This window comes from Saimiri boliviensis, chromosome 2 (assembly GCF_048565385.1).
Source record: "Saimiri boliviensis isolate mSaiBol1 chromosome 2, mSaiBol1.pri, whole genome shotgun sequence".
Taxonomy (NCBI): domain Eukaryota; kingdom Metazoa; phylum Chordata; class Mammalia; order Primates; family Cebidae; genus Saimiri; species Saimiri boliviensis.
Window position 1 is genome coordinate 232,033,116 of NC_133450.1, and position 20,188 is coordinate 232,053,303.

The 20,188-nt window shown below is 38.2% G+C and overlaps 1 protein-coding gene across 1 annotated transcript in view; it reads right to left on the reverse strand.

The window, feature by feature from the left end:
• Positions 1 to 20,188, reverse strand: part of LOC101042863 (contactin-associated protein-like 3) — a 229,892-nt gene that overhangs the window by 24,320 nt on the left and 185,384 nt on the right. The window contains 5 exon segments of the mRNA XM_039475023.2: positions 2,152 to 2,391; positions 4,392 to 4,610; positions 5,641 to 5,811; positions 10,548 to 10,675; positions 19,785 to 19,941. Coding sequence (XP_039330957.1) covers positions 2,152 to 2,391; positions 4,392 to 4,610; positions 5,641 to 5,811; positions 10,548 to 10,675; positions 19,785 to 19,941 — 915 coding nt within the window.

The following is a 20,188-nucleotide window of genomic DNA, read 5'->3' on the forward strand; positions in this document are numbered from 1 at the left end:
TTTCTTCATTTGATGTATTTCCTTAGGACATTTTCCAGAGACTTTTAATAGTTGTTTTTTAAAATAATAATTTTTACCAGTTATGCCTATTTCATATGAGAGAGAGTTTACAGAGCTCCTTACGTGGCCAGGCTGGAAATGTGTGAGTACTATGTTTTTTCTTTGAATTTTACCTCCTCTTTAAAAATCTATTTGCTTTGTAGGAGGCATGGAACAGATCTCCTGCAGCAGCTAGAGAAAAGATGATCTGAGGACTAACCCTCCTTCAAGGTCAAAATTTGGAAATGTTCTTTTATGCTGAAGATGTTTCTCAAATTTATTGTCTAGACATAAAGGCTAATCCAAAGTGATATCTACAGTATTCTGAGACAGAAGGGTTGAAGGCCTTTCAGCTTCTCTTAAAACACTTTATGAAATGTTGACATTTTAATTTTATATCACGTTAATTCCAAAAATGCGTTCAGTACATACACACACACACACACACACACACACACACACACACACACACACACACACCAGATATACCCATAAATACAAAGAAAATGTTGAGAGATGCTCATTGTCTTGGAATACTACTCCACTCTTTCCATTTCCATAAAATATAAAGAATTTACTGAAAATCCAGATTGTTCCTACTAGATTAAGTAGTCCAACTGTAATGTATCCCCCAGATACTGGAGTGTCATTTCCCATTTACTTACAATACAATGTCTATGCTTAAGATAATTTTGGGTTATAAAATAACATTCACATTGCACTTAGCAAACGTTCACTGGGAATGCTTTAGAAATCAGCACTTGTGCTCATGAAGAAGTGGTTACTCCTGACGTTGGCTTTCAGATATAAAGAGGGCTCTGCATTTGCTCCGGAACTAAGAGATTTACTAGCACAGAGATCTTCAGGACTAACAAAAGACATATGGGAGCCCTTTTGAACATTTAAATGACTTCTAAATAATGAATTCTCCAAATTCTTTTGAAAGTCACACAATTTTATAGTGATTAAAGCCTGTTTCACTGCTGAAAACAATATGTGTAACAGCCTAGAGACACTTAAGAAAGTTATTACATTTTAGCTCTATGACTGAATATTTGAAGAGGTTTCATAAAGGTATTATAAATATTTTAAAGAAGTCAGTACAGGGTACTTAATACTAAAATCAGTCCCTTTCTTGTTTTTTTTCTCCCTGAGATGGCATTCTCAGTCTGTCATCCAGGATGGAGTGCAGTGGCGTGGGCTGTGTTGTCCAGGATGGAGTGCAGTGGCATGGTCTTGGCTCACTGCAACCTCTGCCTTCCGGGTTCAAGCAATTCTCCTGCCTCAGCCTCCCGAGTAGCTGGGATTATAGGTGTACACCACATGCCTGGCTAAGTTTTGTATTTTTAGTAGAGACGGTGTTTCACCATGTTGGGCGGGCTGGTCTTCAATTCCTGACCTCGTAATCCAACTGCCTTGGCCTCCCAAAGTGCTGGAATTACAGGCGTGAGCTACGACACCCAGCTCTTTTCTTCTTTTCAAAACATGATTGTCCCTGAGCAGAAGCTCCTCTAAGAGGAGTCAAGCATCAGTGAGCAAAGTGTCCGAGTGATTCTGTTAATGACATGTCAATATTTAGTTCAATGTGAATTTCCCCTCCTAGTTAATATGCTTGATTTATAAGAAAAGACATTTTTATAAAGGCCTCTTGAATCACTTCAAGTCATTGTCACAAGTGACAATGGGTAGAAGGATTGGTCAGGCCTAGGAGTTCAAGTCCAGCCTCAGCAACAGAGAGGCTTGAACAGCAAGAAGTTGTCTTTAAAAATTAAAAACAAAAATAACAATGATGCTTTACTAATCTTAAAATCAGAAGAGTACAAGGACAGAGTTTTGAAAACCAAATTTATTTTGAGAGGATTAACATTGAACAGATGCTGGGGGTAACCCAGAGATCTTCTAAATAGGAAATCCAGAGAGGACTGACAGCCTTAAGTTTTCAAAAACAGTCATACCCCTTCTAAATTCAATAGAGGAATTTGGAACAGAAATTATTCCATTTCAGATAACTCGATCATATCCTTTCTTTATAGTATCAAATGCCAGCAGCCTTCTTCATATTTTTTAAGTTTCACGTAGTTTCCCTATAACCTGCTCCTTCATCACACTTACCATTGGAGCAGAACGGCCCATCGTATGCCGAGAAGGCACAGTCACAGGCGACCCCTCTGCGTTTCTCTCTGCATTTCCCTTCATTGCGACACAAGTGTCCATAGCTGCTGCAGTGTCCCGCACACCCCGGCTCCACTCCTGGTGTCACTGTGGCTCTTTCTTCCAGATCCAGGGCCACTCCATTCAATTGCAGAGACCGAATGCATCCTAGAAAGCCTCTCTGTCTGGTGGCCGTTCCACCTACAACGGAAACACTGCAAATAGAAATGTGTTCCTTGGTATTTTATTCAGGATTTTGTGTCCATGTCAAACTCAGGCCTTATGGAGAGTGGCAACAATCACAATGTGTTAAAAATTTGGTGAACATATGCAATTTTTAAAATATAAACTGTTAATGTGATATCATGAAGCTTTAAATGAAATTAAATAAAACATTTATTCGCACTACTTTCAAACATGGTGAGTCTGGCAAAGAGTCTTTCTAAAAACAGTTCTTTAACTTCAGGTAAGAAAGAATTTCACTTTAGTTCCTTTACAAAGAACAAAATATATAGTGTAAACTATATCAAGCATGATTTTACTTTCTTTATGAATAAGAATGTGCATTATAATGGTTAGGTATGAACTTTCAAATTTTTCGTAATAATAAAAATATATACAGATAAATGCCTCACTTGGATGGGCTCTAAAAATAAAATGTGAAAACAAATGGAGAAGAAAAGGAGAAGTTGGAAGAGGTGACACCATGCCCCAGGATCGCCTCCTCTCGGAGGATACAATTGCTAAACAGTAACTGAATACTGCATGTGGGCATATTTTGTCATGTCAAACATGAATGTTGAGAAACCATTTAGAGAGTTTTAAAACACTTGCGTAGTGACAAACACCATTATGAAGGCAACAATTCTCAATGTTAGGAACACTGAAATTATCTAGAGTTTCTGGAAAATGCAGAGTTTTGTGCCTCTTCCCAGAGATTCCGATTCAGTGGGCCTACGGTGGGGGACCCAAATCTGACCCGTCAATCAGCTTTGTGGGTGATTCTGAAGTCAGTGAATGCTGATTCAAGATGAATTTTATGCTAATTGTGTTTCTAGGCATTCCGTTAAATAATCTCTAAGATTACAAGTGAGAAAATTAAGTTCTTAGTTTGACCCCTCTCTGTATCCCTCCTTTTCAGTAGTTTGATGGTTTCATGTCCTTTGAAAAAGCCTCACTGCACCCTAATATGCGAGCTAACCACACCTGAAGCTAGGTTTTAGAAAGTCATGGTATAATACCCCAAAACACCCCCACACACCCACATCCACATACACACATGGATTTACTGTGTAGTATTTAGTACCTGGAAGTTGTATCTACCTCACTTCCTATAAATTGGGTTGTATGATAATTTGTGATTTAGTCCAGTTTTAATTAGATTGCATTCTTATTCACTTTAAAACACGTAAGAAATGAACACATGAGAGCTTTAATCTGTGTAGCTCCTAGGTTAGAATAGTTTCAAAAGTAATATAGCAAAAGATATTTTTTCTCAAGGGGAAGAATAAATGACAGTGATAAAACAGTAAATAAGCAAAGTAAAGGAAAGACTTCCCTGACCCAGGGCTGTCACCTTTAAATAAATGGACTGCAAGAACAGAGGAGCAAGACCAGGTTATAAACAAGGAGCCCGCCAAGAGACAGCCCCAGAAGTGAGGACAGCAGCAAGGAAAACCAGGAGTGGACTCCTGGAAGCCTGGCCCTGGGGAGGTGCACAGTGCTGCTTCCACTCGGTGAATCTCCTGTGGCCTCATTTTGAATGGACCATGGAGGACTTCTGCCCCAATTACAAGTTCTCTAACTCCACTGAGAAGTGAAACAAGAAATGGATAAAAACATCTAATTATCACACTAATAGTGATGATAAAATATAGCTGTCACACAAGCCAATCCTCTGTAATACGAATGGCTCAAGTCTGGGGATCTGCTATCCTGGGATCCCTCTCATTAGCTGGTTACTCCACCTCTCTGAGGCTTGGCTATCTCATCCGTAAACAGATGACAATATCTAAACAGTGAAGTATCAAATAAGAAGCCCACAGCAAGCTCCTGGAACCTACCAGGTTATCAGCAAATAGTGCCGAGAGCAGTAGTAGTGGTTGTTGGTGATTGTTGCTCGCAGTACATTATAGTTTTGATTTTCTTTTGGTCCCCCTCTGCATTCACACTAGATTCAGTTATAAACCACCAGCACTCACCGATGAAGAGCTGGCTGTTGAGCTGTAAACGAACATGCCCATCAGCAGGGGCAGGCTGCATCTTCTGAGGGAGCTGATCAACTTGAAGGGATGCTCCTTTAACATTTCTCTCTGCCCTCACATGGTGCCACCGGTTGTCATTAAAGGGAGTGGGTGACTGCACTGTGACCTCACAAGGTCCATTCCCCACATCGAAGGAAAAGGTCACTTCTGTGGGAGCTAGAAATATTAGATATGAATATTGCTCAAGTAAATTCACAGGGAAGAAAATTGAGCCTGGTACAGACACAGGAAAACATGAAGGCATGCTCAGGATGGAAGGAGACAGTGGCAACCATGCAGAAAAATGACTGATTTGGGAAAGGGAAGGCAGAATAAATCTGTATCCTGGAGGAAAAAAAATGAAACAAAACAGATTTTAACATATTTATCCTCAGAGTTTACAATTCAACCTTGCTAAGTCCTAAATAGTAGAGATAAGTAACCATAGCTAGAATCCCAAACAGTATTTGTTTTTTGGGTTTCAGTACTTTTATTTACAAATGGCTCAAAGTCTCATCTAATTCTATAAACACTGAATGTAAATTTGGGCAGTCATAAATTAAGCTTTGGGTATGTGAAAAACAGTATGTCTGGTCAAATATTTTTGGAATTCAGTAAACAACGTGATGAGTTTGGTTTAAAGCTCTGGCTCTGCTGTCCTGTACTCTAGGGCAGACATGATGTTTTAATGGATTATTATGTCCTTCATGCCTCATTGTTTTGTTTTCTCTTAAAAATGATAACCTGGCTGGGCATGGCAGCTCATGCCTGTAATCCCAGCACTTTGGGAGGCCAAGGTGGGTGGATCACTTGAGGCCAGGAGTTCAAGATCAGCCTGGCCAACACGGCAAAACTCTGTCTCTACCAAAAATACAAATGTAGCTGGGTGTGGTGGTGTGTACCTATAGTCCCAGCTACTCAGGAGACTGAGGCAGGAGAATTGCTTGAACCCAGGAGACGGAGGTTGCAGTGAGCCAAGACAGTGCCACTGCGCTCCAGTCTGGGTGACACAGCAAGACCCCCTCTCTCTCAAAAAAAAAAAAAAAGAAAAGAAAAAAAAAAGCTACCTAAAATCAAGGAAGTTTAATGTTTTATAGGGAAATACAATCACAAAGTAAGAATAAAATAACGTTAACATTTTGTGGAGTTAAAGCTTTCATTGCTAAGTAAAGGGTACCCTGTGACTTGTCCAGAGTGGGCAGCTTACCACGCAGCTCGAGCCTGATGAAGTCTGTGATCCCCAGATTCTCCATGAACACCCCAGAGGAAACAGTGGTCTTAAAAAAGAAACCCACGTCAGCAGTGAGTTCTCCGTGGAAAGCAGGGAAATGAAGGTATGAAGTCTCAGTGTTGAAGGAAGCTGAATTCCAAAATGACTCTGTTTACAATAGAGAAAACAACAAAAGGGAAAAAGTCATGAAACAAAAACAACAGTTACATTTGATACTTACAGGATTATGTCTGCTAAGCACATTAATGATGTATATGAGCCTTCAGTGAGGGTTCTGAGTATCCGTGTCATATAGTCATGACATGAAGAGCTAAATGGTGATTATGGTGATGATTAGAGACCTGTGTCAGAGAAGGGCAAACAAAAGCCACGCAAAAGCAATTAAGACCAGCAACGAAACGGTGGCAGGGTCAAGTTCAGAATCATCTCAAAGGTACAGCTGACAGAACGTGCTGAAGAACTGGATGGGATTTAAGAGGAAGGGTGGAGTCTAAGATGACTTCCGGGGTTTTTGGTCTAACTGGGAGGGGAAATAATTCTGAAGAAGCAAGTTTGAGAAGCAGCTCCATTTGGGATATATTAAATTTGAGATATCTATCAGGCATCCAAGTCGAGATTTGAAGGAGGTAGTTGGATAAATGACTCCAGAAGCCAGAATAAAGACTCCTGCTTTCTGTCTTTTTTGCACACACACACACACACACACACACACACACACACACACAACTGTCCTAATAATTTCCTTCAAAGCAAGAACAACCTAGAAGCAGCAGCTTATTTTTTCCCTTCTGTCCAAAACCCACCCCAGGACTGCACTTCACGTCTTCCTCAGGTTTCTTCAGTGTCGTTCATTCTGGAACAACGTGTCAGTGTTTTCTTATCTTTTGTGTTCTTTTGACTTTTTGGTATTTTTCAGTTGATTTGCAGAATGTTCCTCAACTTGGATTTGTCTGACGTACTCATGATTGGATTCATGTTGTGCATTTTTTTGTCAAAAATACCTCAGAAGGGCTGCCGTGTTCTCCTCTGTATGTCACGGCAGCAGGCAGCAGTGCCGATCAGCCCCATCACTGGTCCTGTTAGTTCTGACTGTCTTGTAAAGTGGCAATTGTCGAGTTTCTCCAACATGAAGCTATTAATTTTCTCTTTGTAATTCATTTATTTTTGACACTTTAAGGTTACAGAAACACAACTTTACCCACTTTAAAAATTTTTCACCCACTGGTTTACAATGTATTGATGGCTGCCGGTGGTGATTTTCTAAGTTCCATCATTCCTTCCACATTAGTTGGTTGACACGCCTCTGTTAGAAATAGCTTTTTGCTTGATCTTTTACTGATTTATTTGTGTATTTATCCATTTGTTTATTCACCTCGCTCTTGAAGTCCTATTCTATTCAATGGTTTATAATGCATAATGTATTTCGATGCTCAAGTTGTCTCAAATGTGGCAGCTCCTTTAAGATGACACCCATGTCCTTTTTTGAGCTCTTTTTTCCCTTTCGTCATAACAAAATGATCCAGGCTTATCTTAAAGCTTTTTTTCTGGCCACAATTCTGGAATCAGCCTTTTCTGCAAGGAGTTCCGGTTTCTCTTTTAGTGGAGAATGATAGGAATTGGCGTTTAGAAGCCCAGATCTGCAGGCTAGATATTTACTAGGGTGTCACTTCTTCTGGCCCTCTTAGTAGTCAGCCAGGAAATACGCGTATTTGTATATCAGACACACATAAACTCCCTCTCTCTCTTCTCTGTATATTCTATAGTTTTCTGTTATGTATATTAAAATCCTTAAGTTCACGTGGATACCTCCATTTTTAACCCAGCACTACAGGTTTCATTACGGTTCTTCCTTCTTCCCACATGTATAACTCTTTCTTCAGTGAGAAGACCAGCTCCCACTCTCCTCACTGTATTTGCATCTTTGCTCATTCTTCAGTGTGAAACCAAGCTTCTAGCCCAGTGCTCACTTCCTCGACCTCATCCCTGCAGATCCCCTAGTCCCAGCTGCCCCAAAGGAAGAGAAAAAAAAATCAATAAATATTATGTTAAAAAAAAAGAGATGGTGCTCACTTCAGCAGCACATATACTGAAAAACAAAGAGATGAAGATAAGTAAAGGGAAAGAGAAAGGAAGAGGAAGCTATGGGGGAAGTTTTATAGAAGAAAATATTTTATTTTCTTTATTTTTTTTGTTTATTTACTTATTTATTTTAGAGATGAGCTCTGCTTTGTTACGCAGGCTGGAGTGCAGTGGAATGAACATAGCTCACTGCCACCTCACATTATTGGGCTCAAGAGATCATCCCACCTAAGCCTTCCTAGTCACTCGTGCTACGGGCCACCACTCCCAGATAATTTTTCATTTTTTTTGTAGAGACAGAGTCTTGCCATCTTGTCCAGGCTTGTCTTGAACTCCTGGGCTCAAGCAATCCTCTGATTTCAGTCTCCCAAAGTGAGAAGGGAATATTTCAAATATTGTACTTGCTCTTGTCCATACTTTGATTAGTCTTGCTGAAAGTATGATATAAACAGAAGGTGAATGATATATCCTGAAGAGTCTCATAAATATAGCCGCAGTTGGAGGGAAGTGAAGGACTGAGGTAAATTTCTATAGAGAAAATAATCTAAAAAATGTTTTTTACAAGTCCAGAGTACCTATAAACCAGTGTTTGACATCACAGTGTCAGTAGGCTGGGAGAAAAGCTACAGATTTTCAGGGGTTAATACTGAGCTGTGGGAAAAATCTGATACCTGTGGATATCCCCTCCATGCTGCAGTGTGATGCCTGGCACAGGACATTTAATAATTCTTGAAGATAAAACAGCACAGAGAATGGCCAGTAAATCAGATTCAACTCAACAGATCCTGCCCTCGCCAACTTGAGCTCTTAGATTATGGGAAAAACTACTGATAGGATGGCGGACTCTAGTCTTGCTATGACACAGAAGGAACAAGAAGTATGTGTCTGATTGTGAAGAGATGCATGTCAAGAAGAACTCCACTCTATCACATACAAATGAATTACATGTCTGGACAGACCTGCCACTACAAGTATATACAATGTTTTTAAAAAAGCACAGAAACAGTGCAAACATAGAGAAAAAAAGAAGAAAGGAAGGAAGGAAAAGAAAAGAAAGAAGAAAAAAGGGAGGGGGGAAGGAAGGAAGGAAAAGAAAGAAAAGAGAAAAAAGGGAGGGAGGGGGAAGGAAGGAGGGAGGGAGGGAGGGAGGGAGGGAGAAGCCAGACTGAATGGGACGGAGAAAAGAAATTAAGAGAGAACAGAAAGGAAAGAAAAATTCCTTAAGAGTTTCATAGAATGGCACTAATATAAAAACCAATTCAGCAAAATAAAAGCTAAAATATGAGATAATTTAAAAACAAAAGTTGATTTTATGAAAAAAAATCAAAGACCCAAACAAAATCACAGAGGTAACAGATAAATCAGAAATATCCATAAATGAAGAACACAGCTGATAATAAATTATTGACATTGGGAAAAGCTTAGGATGATCATATTGAATACAGAGGAGAAGGACAAAGAGATTAAAGCAATTGGAAGAAACAGAAAAAAAAAGTATAGGGGGCAAAGGAAACAAGTCAACAGTCCCAGATGCAGAGAATCCGACAAATGAAACAGAAAATGTATTCAAAGCATAAGAAAAAACATTTTTTTTTCTTAAAGGAGAACAGAATTTTTAGGTCAAAATAAGCATATTTTATTTTAGAAAAAATTAAAATTAACTATAAGGCATATTCTGAATACGTTTTGGCAATTAAAGGATAACATATCTGTCAAGAGCCACAAAGCATCTGAGATTTCACCCTACTTGCAAACTAACGATTTAGCTTGCCACAGATTCACGGATGCTGATAGAAAACACAGAATTTCCTATCAGCATCCACGAATCAGAGTTAAGAGAATTTTATTACTCGCCGCACGCACAGCATGCAGCATGAGCATCCGAACATTTGCACTGGTTCCCCTTATCTCCAAATCTTCAAGGGCTACACGATCCATGGGCCCAGATGGATACGACACACACACAGTAGGTCTGCGCCTCAGATGTGGAGCCCCCGCACGTGGGTCTGGGACTCCCTGAGCAAGCAGGAGGCAAGCCAGTCCCCCTCCTCTCTGGGGAGTGAGTACACATTGATAGTGATGCTGTGTTCTCTTTGAACTATGTAGCTGCCTACATGACTGGCTACAGAAACTGCTTGGTATCAGGGGATGGAGACGTCATGCCATCTGGCACTCTCGGCAAGAATGTGCAGAGACACTCAGGCTCCTTATTGAACTACCTCTCTCAGCAGCAGCCTCCACACACTGAGGTAGAGCAGGAAACAAAAATACATTAGTCTCAGACTTTTCCACAGCAATGTACGATGCTAGTGGATAAGAAACACCTTTACAATATTTCTCAGGGAAAGAAGATTTTTCCTAGCTCAGTTGTGGTTCACACACTGCGCAGGAGGCAGATCCTCACAGGCATGAAAGAACCCTGGGCTAACAGTGCCAATGAGGCGGGGGACGGAGGACTTGGCCATGGAAAAATGAATGAAAATGCTGCAGAAAAGAGATTAATACACACTCAGAAAATACTTTACCTAATGACGGTTCTGGAAGAAATAATGATAAACAGATAATAAATCCATGCAAGTAATAAGTTAAAGGTGATTCATTCTCTGTAAACTAATGCTTCAGTAAGGAAACGCGGATGCTCAGTACTGACTATGCCTTTATGGTATGTGTGTTTTCCTGATATTCGTCCCAGTCCCAGTACTGCCACTAATTTTCTTTCTGGCAAAAATAAGGGCTTTTGTCTACTCTTTTATAACCAAAAAACTGTTGTTATGAAAAGAAAACTTTTTCTCGCCATTACTTACTATCTCCGTGGCAGAGTAGTGGCCCCAGTGTATAAGCTGCTTTGGAATGTGGTCGGCCTCCGTCCATCATCACGATCTGAGTGACTGGCAGGTGCTCCTTTTGGGAAAAGACTATTGTGTCACTGGTCCTAAAAATAAACAACCAAAACCCTTAAAATTATTCCGATTAACATACAGGCAAAATTAACTCGGATCTCTTATTGCAATTTGAAGCAACATCATAGGACTTAACATAACACCTAACATTTTCAATATTTTGAGAGCACAGAGACTACCATGAATCTAAAACAGGATGGGCAAACATTCTGTGTAAATGACCGTACAGTAAGCGATCTTGGCTCAGCAGGCCACGCGGCTTCTCGCAGCCACGACCCAACTCTGCCACCAATGTATGAAACCAACCACAGACACAGATAGGCACGGCTGGGTTGCAATAAAAATTTGGATTTCATACAAGTTTTATGTGTCATGAAACATTCTTTTTATTTCTCAGCCTTTTAAAAATGTAAAAAAAAAAATTCTTAGCTCACTGTCATACAAAAACAGACTAGTGGTCTGGATTTCACCCAAAGCAGGAGGTTATCAACTCCTGACCCATTTGCCAGTTCCTGATCTAAATGATTACAGAGAATAAAGGGGACAGATCAAGAAGGGTGGTCATTTTGTGAGCATGGGATCTTATACTAATATTTTCAAGATTCTTAAGCATATAACTTCCCTTCTAAAATTGTCTTAGAATAATATCTAAATTATTCATTACAAATAAAAATAGTAACACTGAATTTAGACATTCATTTTGCAGAATATTAACTTATCATTATTTTTTAAGTCCTTTTAAAATACATACATTACTCTTATAAGTAATATATAGACTAATGCATGTGAAATTGGTCTGTGAAATGCTGCTCCCAGTAGTTCAGTCAATAAACACAGGCAGGTCACAGTGGCTCACGCCTGTAATCCCAACACTTTGGGAGACTGAGGCGGGCAGATTGCTTGAGCTCAGGAGTTTGAAACCAGCCTGGGCAACATAGTAAGGCCCCGTCTTTACAAAAAATACAAAAATTAGCTGGGCATGGTGACACACACCTGTAGTCTCAGCTATGTGGGATGCTGAGGTAGGAGGATCCCTTAAGTCTGGGAGGTAGAGGCTGGAGTGAGCCATGTTTCCAGCCAGGGTGACAAAGTGGGACCAAAGTTTCCAGCCTCGGTAACAAAGTGAGACCCTGTCTCAAAAAATACAAAATACGGCCGGGCGCAGTGGCTCAAGCCTGTAATCCCAGCACTTTGGGAGGCCGAGGCGGGTGGATCACGAGGTCGAGAGATCGAGACCATCCTGGTTAACATGGTGAAACCCCGTCTCTACTAAAAATACAAAAAATTAGCTGGGTGTGGTGGCACGTGCCTGTAATCCCAGCTACTCAGGAGGCTGAGGCAGGAGAATTGCCTGAACCCAGGAGGCAGAGGTTGCGGTGAGCCGAGATCGCGCCATTGCACTCCAGCCTGGGTAACAAGAGTGAAACTCCGTCTCAAAAAAAAAAAAAAAAAATACAAAATACAAACAACAATCAAATCCTAGCACTTAGCACTCACCTTTTGTTGAACAGGCACTGACTGTCCTGGGAATTGTGGACACAGAATAAAAAATACAGTCTCTGCCTTCTGAAAGTATACAGCCTATTGAATATCATGAGTATTAATTATGTGACTGGGAAAATAAATACACATGTCCGGATCCAATACAAAGAGACACGGAGGACACCCTAGGAGACCCTTGAGTCCTGGTCTTAGCTATGCCACTAATTTTGTCTCTGCCAAAATGGAAGGCATTTGTCTGCTCTTCTGCAAAAGTGTTTTATTATATGTATATAAATGTATACGTAATAAATATTTGGCCAATAATAAATATTGCATATATGCATTTGTAATAAAATGCTTATATTTATATACATGTTTATATATATATACATTTTTTTTTTTTTTTTTTTTTTTTTTTTTGAGACGGAGTTTCGCTCTTGCTGCCCAGGCTGGAGTGCAATGGCGCGATCTCGGCTCACCGCAACCTCCGCCTCCTGGGTTCAGGCAATTCTCCTGCCTCAGCCTCCTGAGTACCTGGGATTACAGGCACGCGCCACCATGCCCAGCTAATTTTTAGTATTTTTAGTAGAGACGGGGTTTCACCACGTTGACCAGGATGGTCTCGATCTCTTGATCTCGTGATCCACCCCCCTCGGCCTCCCAAAGTGCTGGGATTACAGGCTTAAGCCACCGCGCCCGGCCTATATATACATTTTTTGAGACGGAGTTTAACTTTTGTTACCCAGGCTGGAGTGCAGTGGCACGATCTCTGCTCACCGCAACTTCCAGCTCCCAGGTTCAAGCAATTATCCTGCCTCAGCCTCCTGAGTAGCTGGGACTACAGGCACGTGCCACCATGCCCAGCTAATTTTTGTATTTTAGTAGAGACGGGGTTTCACCATGTTGACCAGGATGGTCTCGATCTCTTGACCTCGTGATCCACCCACCTCGGCCTCCCAAAGTGCTGGGATTACAAGCGTGAGCCACCACGCCCGGCCTATATTTTATTATATACTTGATTCAACTGCATGTGTATTCTCATTTATAGATAAAACACTCTTAGTCCAGTTACTCATGATATAGAAACTCTATAGAATCTAGTAAATATATTTTTTTAATTGCCCAGTTTCCAAACCTTCTTTTGTGTGCATTTGTGGCAAAAAAAAAATCGTAACTGATATGACATCATTTGCAACACTTTTGTATTTTAAAAATAAGGCTTTCTGAATTAAAAAAACTTAAATTGGCATGTCAAACTTGTACATATATTGGGGGTGCATGTGATATTTTGATACTTCAATACAATGTGTAATGATCAAATCAGGGTAACTGTGATATCCATCACTTTGAGCATTTATCCTTCTTTGTGGTGAGAACATTACCATTCTCCTCTAGCTATTTTGAAATAGCTAATAAATTACTGGTAACTATAATCTCCCTAGCACTATCAAATACTAGAACTTATTTTACTTAACTGTACTTTTGCACCCATTAATCAACTTCTTTTATAAAAGACTTTAGGCATCAAAGTTTTGAATTGGAAAAGATAGAACTAAAATAAAATGGCTATATTATTTAAGATTATTCCCTGAAAAAAATACACTCTATGGTAAAGAAAGCTTATTTCTAAAATTCAGACCAAAATCCCATTGCCTTACCTAGTTAAGACACTGTCATTTATTTTTATGCAAATAACAGAATACGGATTATGTAAAGGCATCACCATTCAGCTTTAGAGTGGATTGATGGTAGACAAGCTAGAAATATGTCTCCTGATAAATGAGGTAGGTCTAGGAAATTTTTTATTAATGCGGTAGCCATTAAAAATTACTATTCCAACCTCTGTGATTATCATTTTAGCAAGTCTACTAGAGAAAATGTAATTTTATTATTTATGGAGGATGCCTGAATTTTAAAGATCTATTTCGCATGAAAGCTGCCAAGTTTCATTCCATTTTTAATATTGACTCTGCAAAACACTGAGAATGTCTGAAGTCCACAGTGCATTTCAGCTCATTTGGGCAGATACTATAATAAAGTTTTGTTTTTTCAGTTGTTTTGGAAAGATTGGTGTTTTCAGTCTGAGCAAAAAATGGTCGGTATTTTTTCACCAATTTCTTATTGTTACAGGCAGATTCCCAACCTTTGCAGATCAAAATAGAATACTCAAGATTTGTCATAGTTATCAGACTTCCTCAAAACTCCCTAATAGGAACATCTCATTTTTCTTCTTTTCTCCCTATTATTTTCTAAAGCTTATACTATAGTCTACACTTGGAAATAGTGCATTCATAGGTACCATAATCTCTTGCAGCTGTATTAAAAATTCAGTAAGAGAATTTTCAAGGACTTTTGACTTTTAATTTTACATTTTATTAAAAATTCCTATTGTTCTTGAAATTGTGCTTTCCTAGAAAGTGTGAAAACGTCCAAAAGCTACTACTTATTATTTGCCAGATAACTTTAAGGCAAAGTAGAGCCATAAATTTGGGCAGTTGCAAAGAAAGCTAAAAGGGAGAAACATTGAGTCAACTTTAACTTTTAATGATTATTTTGGGGGAGTAGGTCAGCAATAATAAAATCATTATGATCCACACCCAACCCACTTAAAAAATTTCCAGATTCTCAATTTCTGTTAATTGCTTATCTTTTAGTCAATTCAACCAGCATGAATTACTATAGCAATACAGCATGTCTTGACAGCTAACAGAATTAGTCTCCTCACCTTGTTTTTCATCTTAAAAATTACCTTTCTTATCTTTTCATCCTTAATTCCCATATGAATTTTAAAACCAGCTTGTTGCAATCTACACAAATAGGTAAAACACCGCATTTTTTGGAATTTCGTTAAAATTATAGATTAATTTGAGGAGAATGTCAACTTTGAAAGAAGGTATCTCACCAGCAGCATTATTGGTATTTTGAAATAGATAATTTTTTTTTTGTTATGAGGGGCTGTCCTGTGCATCATAAGATGTTTAGCAGCACCCTGACTTCTAATTAATAGACACCAATATAAACAACCTTCCTCTCTGTGTGACGACAAAAAAGTCTTCAGACAATGCCAAACGTCCCCTGAGGGTCAAAATTACCCGATTGAGAACCACTTCTTTAAGATACTGAGTCATATTATACACGACAGTAGTGAATCAATCCATTTATTTGGCTGTCCTTAATTCTCTTGACAAAGTTTCATAATTTTTTCCATTAAAGTACTGCAGTTATTCCACAGAACTTTACATTTTTGTTAATATTGCCAATACATTTTCACTAGGTTTGGAATGGTAATTATTTTATGATTTTATAGAAATTCAATACTGACTGACCATAAATTCAGTACACTTATTGAACGCTCATTTTTCCTGATATTTCTTTATACTATTTTGGATTTTCTATGCAGGCACTCATGTCATCTACAATATCTGCCAAGTTTGTTTCTTTTCCAAACTTTTCATCACTTACATGTATTGTATTTTCTGTTGTGTCTGTAACTGACACATGCATGAGCTTTTAAAAGTTTTATGTCTGTTATTGATTATAATTAAGCACATAGTTTCTATCATGGCAATTCTGTAAAATTTGTTAAGATTCCATCCATTTGCAATATTTTCTATACTTGCTCAATAATAATGTATAATACATTCTGTAAAAAATAATTTTTCTTTACTAAACTTGATATATGGCTGCTATATCAAGTTGATGAATTGTAATATTAAAATATTCTTATCTGCTTCACTTATTCATTCCCAAAAATGTTATGTTAAATTATTCCACTGTTTTGGGTGTCACTTTGCCTTTGCATATTTATTACTTCTTTACATACTTTGAACACTCTGATGATGCATACAAGTGTAGCGTAATGAGATCGTTCTAGTGAGTCCATCTTAGCATTAGACAGAGTTCAAGTTTATCCGTAACATTGCTTTTTGTCTTAGTGTGACTTAACACAGCTATATCTGCTTTCTTTCAATCTGTATTTACTTGGTAAATATTTTCCATTCTTTTAGTTTCAACTTCACTGAGTGCTTATATTTTATATTCTGTAAACAAGCTATAGCTTCTTTAAAAATCCAGTATAATAAAATCTAATGTCTGGTTTTTAAATGAACAGAGTTTACTCATATTTATTATGATTTTTTTGTAACTTGTATGCATTTAAACCATCTTATTTTATGCTTTCTATTGGTGCTTTTTTTTTTTTTTTTTTTTTTTTGAGACGGAGTCTCGCTCTTGTTACCCAGGCTGGAGTGCAATGGCGCGATCTCGGCTCACCGCAACCTCCGCCTCCTCGGTTCAGGCAATTCTCCTGCCTCAGCCTGCTGAGTAGCTGGGATTACAGGCACGTGCCACCATGCCCAGATAATTTTTTGTATTTTGAGTAGAGACTGGGTTTCACCATGTTGACCAGGACGGTCTCGATCTCTCGACCTCGTGATCCACCCGCCTCGGCCTCCCAAAGTGCTGGGATTACAGGCTTGAGCCACCGTGCCCGGCCTTGGTGCTTATTTTTTAAAGACTCTAAGATAATCACACAAAAGTCTTATTTAAATTATTAGAAGTAAAATAATATTATAGTTACATGTGTCATCATTATACTAGCAAAACAACTTGTGGATTTTTGCAGACAGTCGAATTATATGTTATATGTATATTTTAGAGACTATATAGGTGTATTTGAACACAGTCCACTCTACATTTACACATACATATTGACTTGCAGTATAGCTTAGTATTTTAAATCATTATGGTACCTTTTAAATATATTTGTTTTTATAATAAATCTTTGGGATGTCATAGTTATTTGATAGGATGTTCTTACTGTAACTGAGGAACTGTCTGATCATTAACTATTTTTTAAGTAAGACATTTTCGATGAGCTGCTGATTAGAGGGACACCTTATGGAAAAATGGTGATGATTTATATTAACAACACTACTAGCCACCTTAACAGACATATACCTGAAGAGACTTGAAATAGCTTTCACTTTACTTTCATTTCTGAATCCTATTTTTTTTTTTAAATCATAAACTTCCCACCAAGAAAACCTTACTAGGCACCTCAGTAATAGAAAATACTGAATAAAAACTAAGACTTAGGTTCTTACTTCTACATCTTAATCTATATTATTACAATTATACATATTTTCATTTTATAAAATTGGTAAATTCTATTTTTATAAACTGAAAAATCAATTTTATTTGAAAAAATTAAAACAGAAATTGGAATTCCCCACCCCCACCCCATACACACACCCACATTTATAAAACATTTTCTGCAAAGTTGAGACAGAATTTGAGAATGCTGATGGTCTTACTGTTGAATAGATCTGTCTACCAGAAGGTGCAAAGTAAATAAAATAAGATTAAAAAGCAAATGACTCCACAATGCCCTTCTGAATGTAAGAGGGGATTTAATTTTTAAGACCTGTGTCTCTCCTAAATTTGTTTTCCAAATGAAAGCCCAAGTCTTCTGTCACATGAATGCAGTCCTTTACGGTGCTGTAGTGTCACAGCTAAGGGTGTCAGTGGACCTGCACCCACTTCAGTTTCTCCTATCCCCCTCCTCAAAGTCAGTGCATGGGAAGGTCACTCAATACAGATGGCTCCAAGTGATACATTCCTCTGGTTACTACCCTAAGCGTATGTGAAGTCTACAATAAAGTATGCACTTAATACTAATAGAGAGCTCTGTAACTTAAAAAATGGTTAACGTTCTTCTAATTAAGCTATAAAACCACTAGCATATATGCCATTCTGGCTTTCTGGCAATGCCAATGATCTCCTCTCTGACCTACAGAAAATGGGGGTGGGAACAGACTAATGAGCTGGAGGTCTTCTCAACAGCCAGGAGCTGGAGGGCTGGAGCCCTTACAGGCAGAAGCCCCTTGCGGAACAGAAGAAATGAAAACCTCTAGGATTGTTAAAGATGTCCCTCAAAAGATTTGAAGGTGGCTGTTTGTCTCATTACGAAGCCCAAAGCTAACAAATGTCATCACACTATAATACCAGACACTTTAAAATGTACCTCATACAAAATCTTGTATAAAAGCATTTTAATAGATGGGAGGTTACTTCAGACCTGGAAATTACTGATAGCCAGACTTGAAACTGTGGATCGGATTTGTTCTTCTTACTCACTGCACTAAAACTACATTCATTTTTAAGTAAGAGAAAGCTCTATTAGGATTGTACATCAAAATATTGAAAAAGAGTGTCACATAAATCTATGTGATCACTTTGTAATTTTCAACTTGAGGAAGAGTAAAAATAATACCGATTTAAGTGTATAGTATGTATTCTGTAGAAAGCTCCAGTAGATTCAAGTGAGTTTTTCCAATTTCACAATATTTTTTAAAGTGATACAAAATAGACTTTTTTATGCCAAATAAGTAAGTGGACTAGCATGTAGGCCAAATAATAAACTCAATTTTCAAGAATCAAAATTACTGCTTAGATTAGATATTTTATGTTCAAATCAACTATACTGACATGTGGATTGACCATTATTATTATTATTATTATTTTTTTGAGGCAAGTCTCACCCTGTTGCCCAGACTGGAATGCAGGGGCTCAATCTTGGCCCACAGCAACCTCCTGGGTTCAAGTGACTCTCCTGTCCCAGCCTCCCGAGGAGCTGGAACTACAGGCACACACCACTACACCTGGCTAATTTTTGTTATTTTTAGAGACAGGGTTTCATCACATTGGCCAGGTTGGTCAACCTCCTGAACTCAGGTGATCTGCCCACCTCAGCCTCCCAATGTGCTGAGATTAGAGGCATGAGCCACTGTGCCTTTTTAAAAGCATGTACTCTGCATGATCTAGTTATTTTATGACAATGCTTTTTAAGTTGCTGACATGAACCCAAAGATTAAAAACATTTACACATTACAAATTAAAAAAAAAAGAAAACCAATACACATTTCAATAATAACCTCAGAAAGAACTTCTAAAATAAAGAGGCATTGCAATCTGTATGAGAAAATTTTTCTGCTCAGAGAAAAGCTTACAATGTACTTTTCAAATTCCCGAAATTCTATGTTAGTTGTTTCAAAGTGTAGTCTACAGAACACTTGGTGCTCAAAGTTTTGCTATCGCACTAAAGCAGAGTTCAGTGAGTATGGGAAATTGTTGCTTCTACAAAATAAACACAGTTCTATTATGCAGGATCTCTGAGAGTTCTAATGTGTTACTATTACTGTTAATTTCTAAAAGAATGATAGAATGTGCAGCATTATATCCCAAATCATTTTAAGACAAAGATTTGGAGAAATTTGCTTTTCGAATTGCCACATGAATACTACATTGATCAATTAACTAAACTAATACCACATGAATACTAGATTGATTGATTAATAACTAAACTTCCAAGAGAACGATATTTGATTTCCAGTGAGTGAAAAACTTACTAGCGGTTTCTATTTTAGGAAAAATAAAACACACATTATACAGTATTCACAATGAAATAGTAAATCTCTAGCCATAAAATTTAATCCTTAGATTAACTGATCATATTTCATCAAAACTTATATTTCAACTTGCTTGAACATACTTTAATCTAGTTACCTTTTTGTACCAGCTTGTCTGACATTTAGTTAACTATGCATAATTAAAAAATAAAAACTACATTTTTGTGCAGGGAAATCATGTGGAAATCACCATTCGTTCCGGCCAGCGTCACAGCTGCAGTAATATTGGGACTCAATGCAGCTCCCCTCTAATCCACAAGTACACTTTTGAGCATCAGGCAGAGAACCTCCCCAGTAAGTGTGTGTTTCATTGGTTCTTCCAACCCACCAGCTCAGTGGGATTCCATCTGAAAGACAAGTATGAGAAAGATGACATCTACTTTGTCCCTCACCACCACCCTCCGCATATAACTCCCGGCTGTAAAGTAGGTGTGTGTGAGAGATAGAGAGAAAATGAGACTATACTTAAAAACTTGTATTTTACCTCTGAAACAAAGATGTTTCTTTAACACACTAACCAATGTTTTTCCGCCGATATTTCAATATCTGGGCTTAAATGATTCCCACCTATTATTCTTCTATTAGAATTTAGTC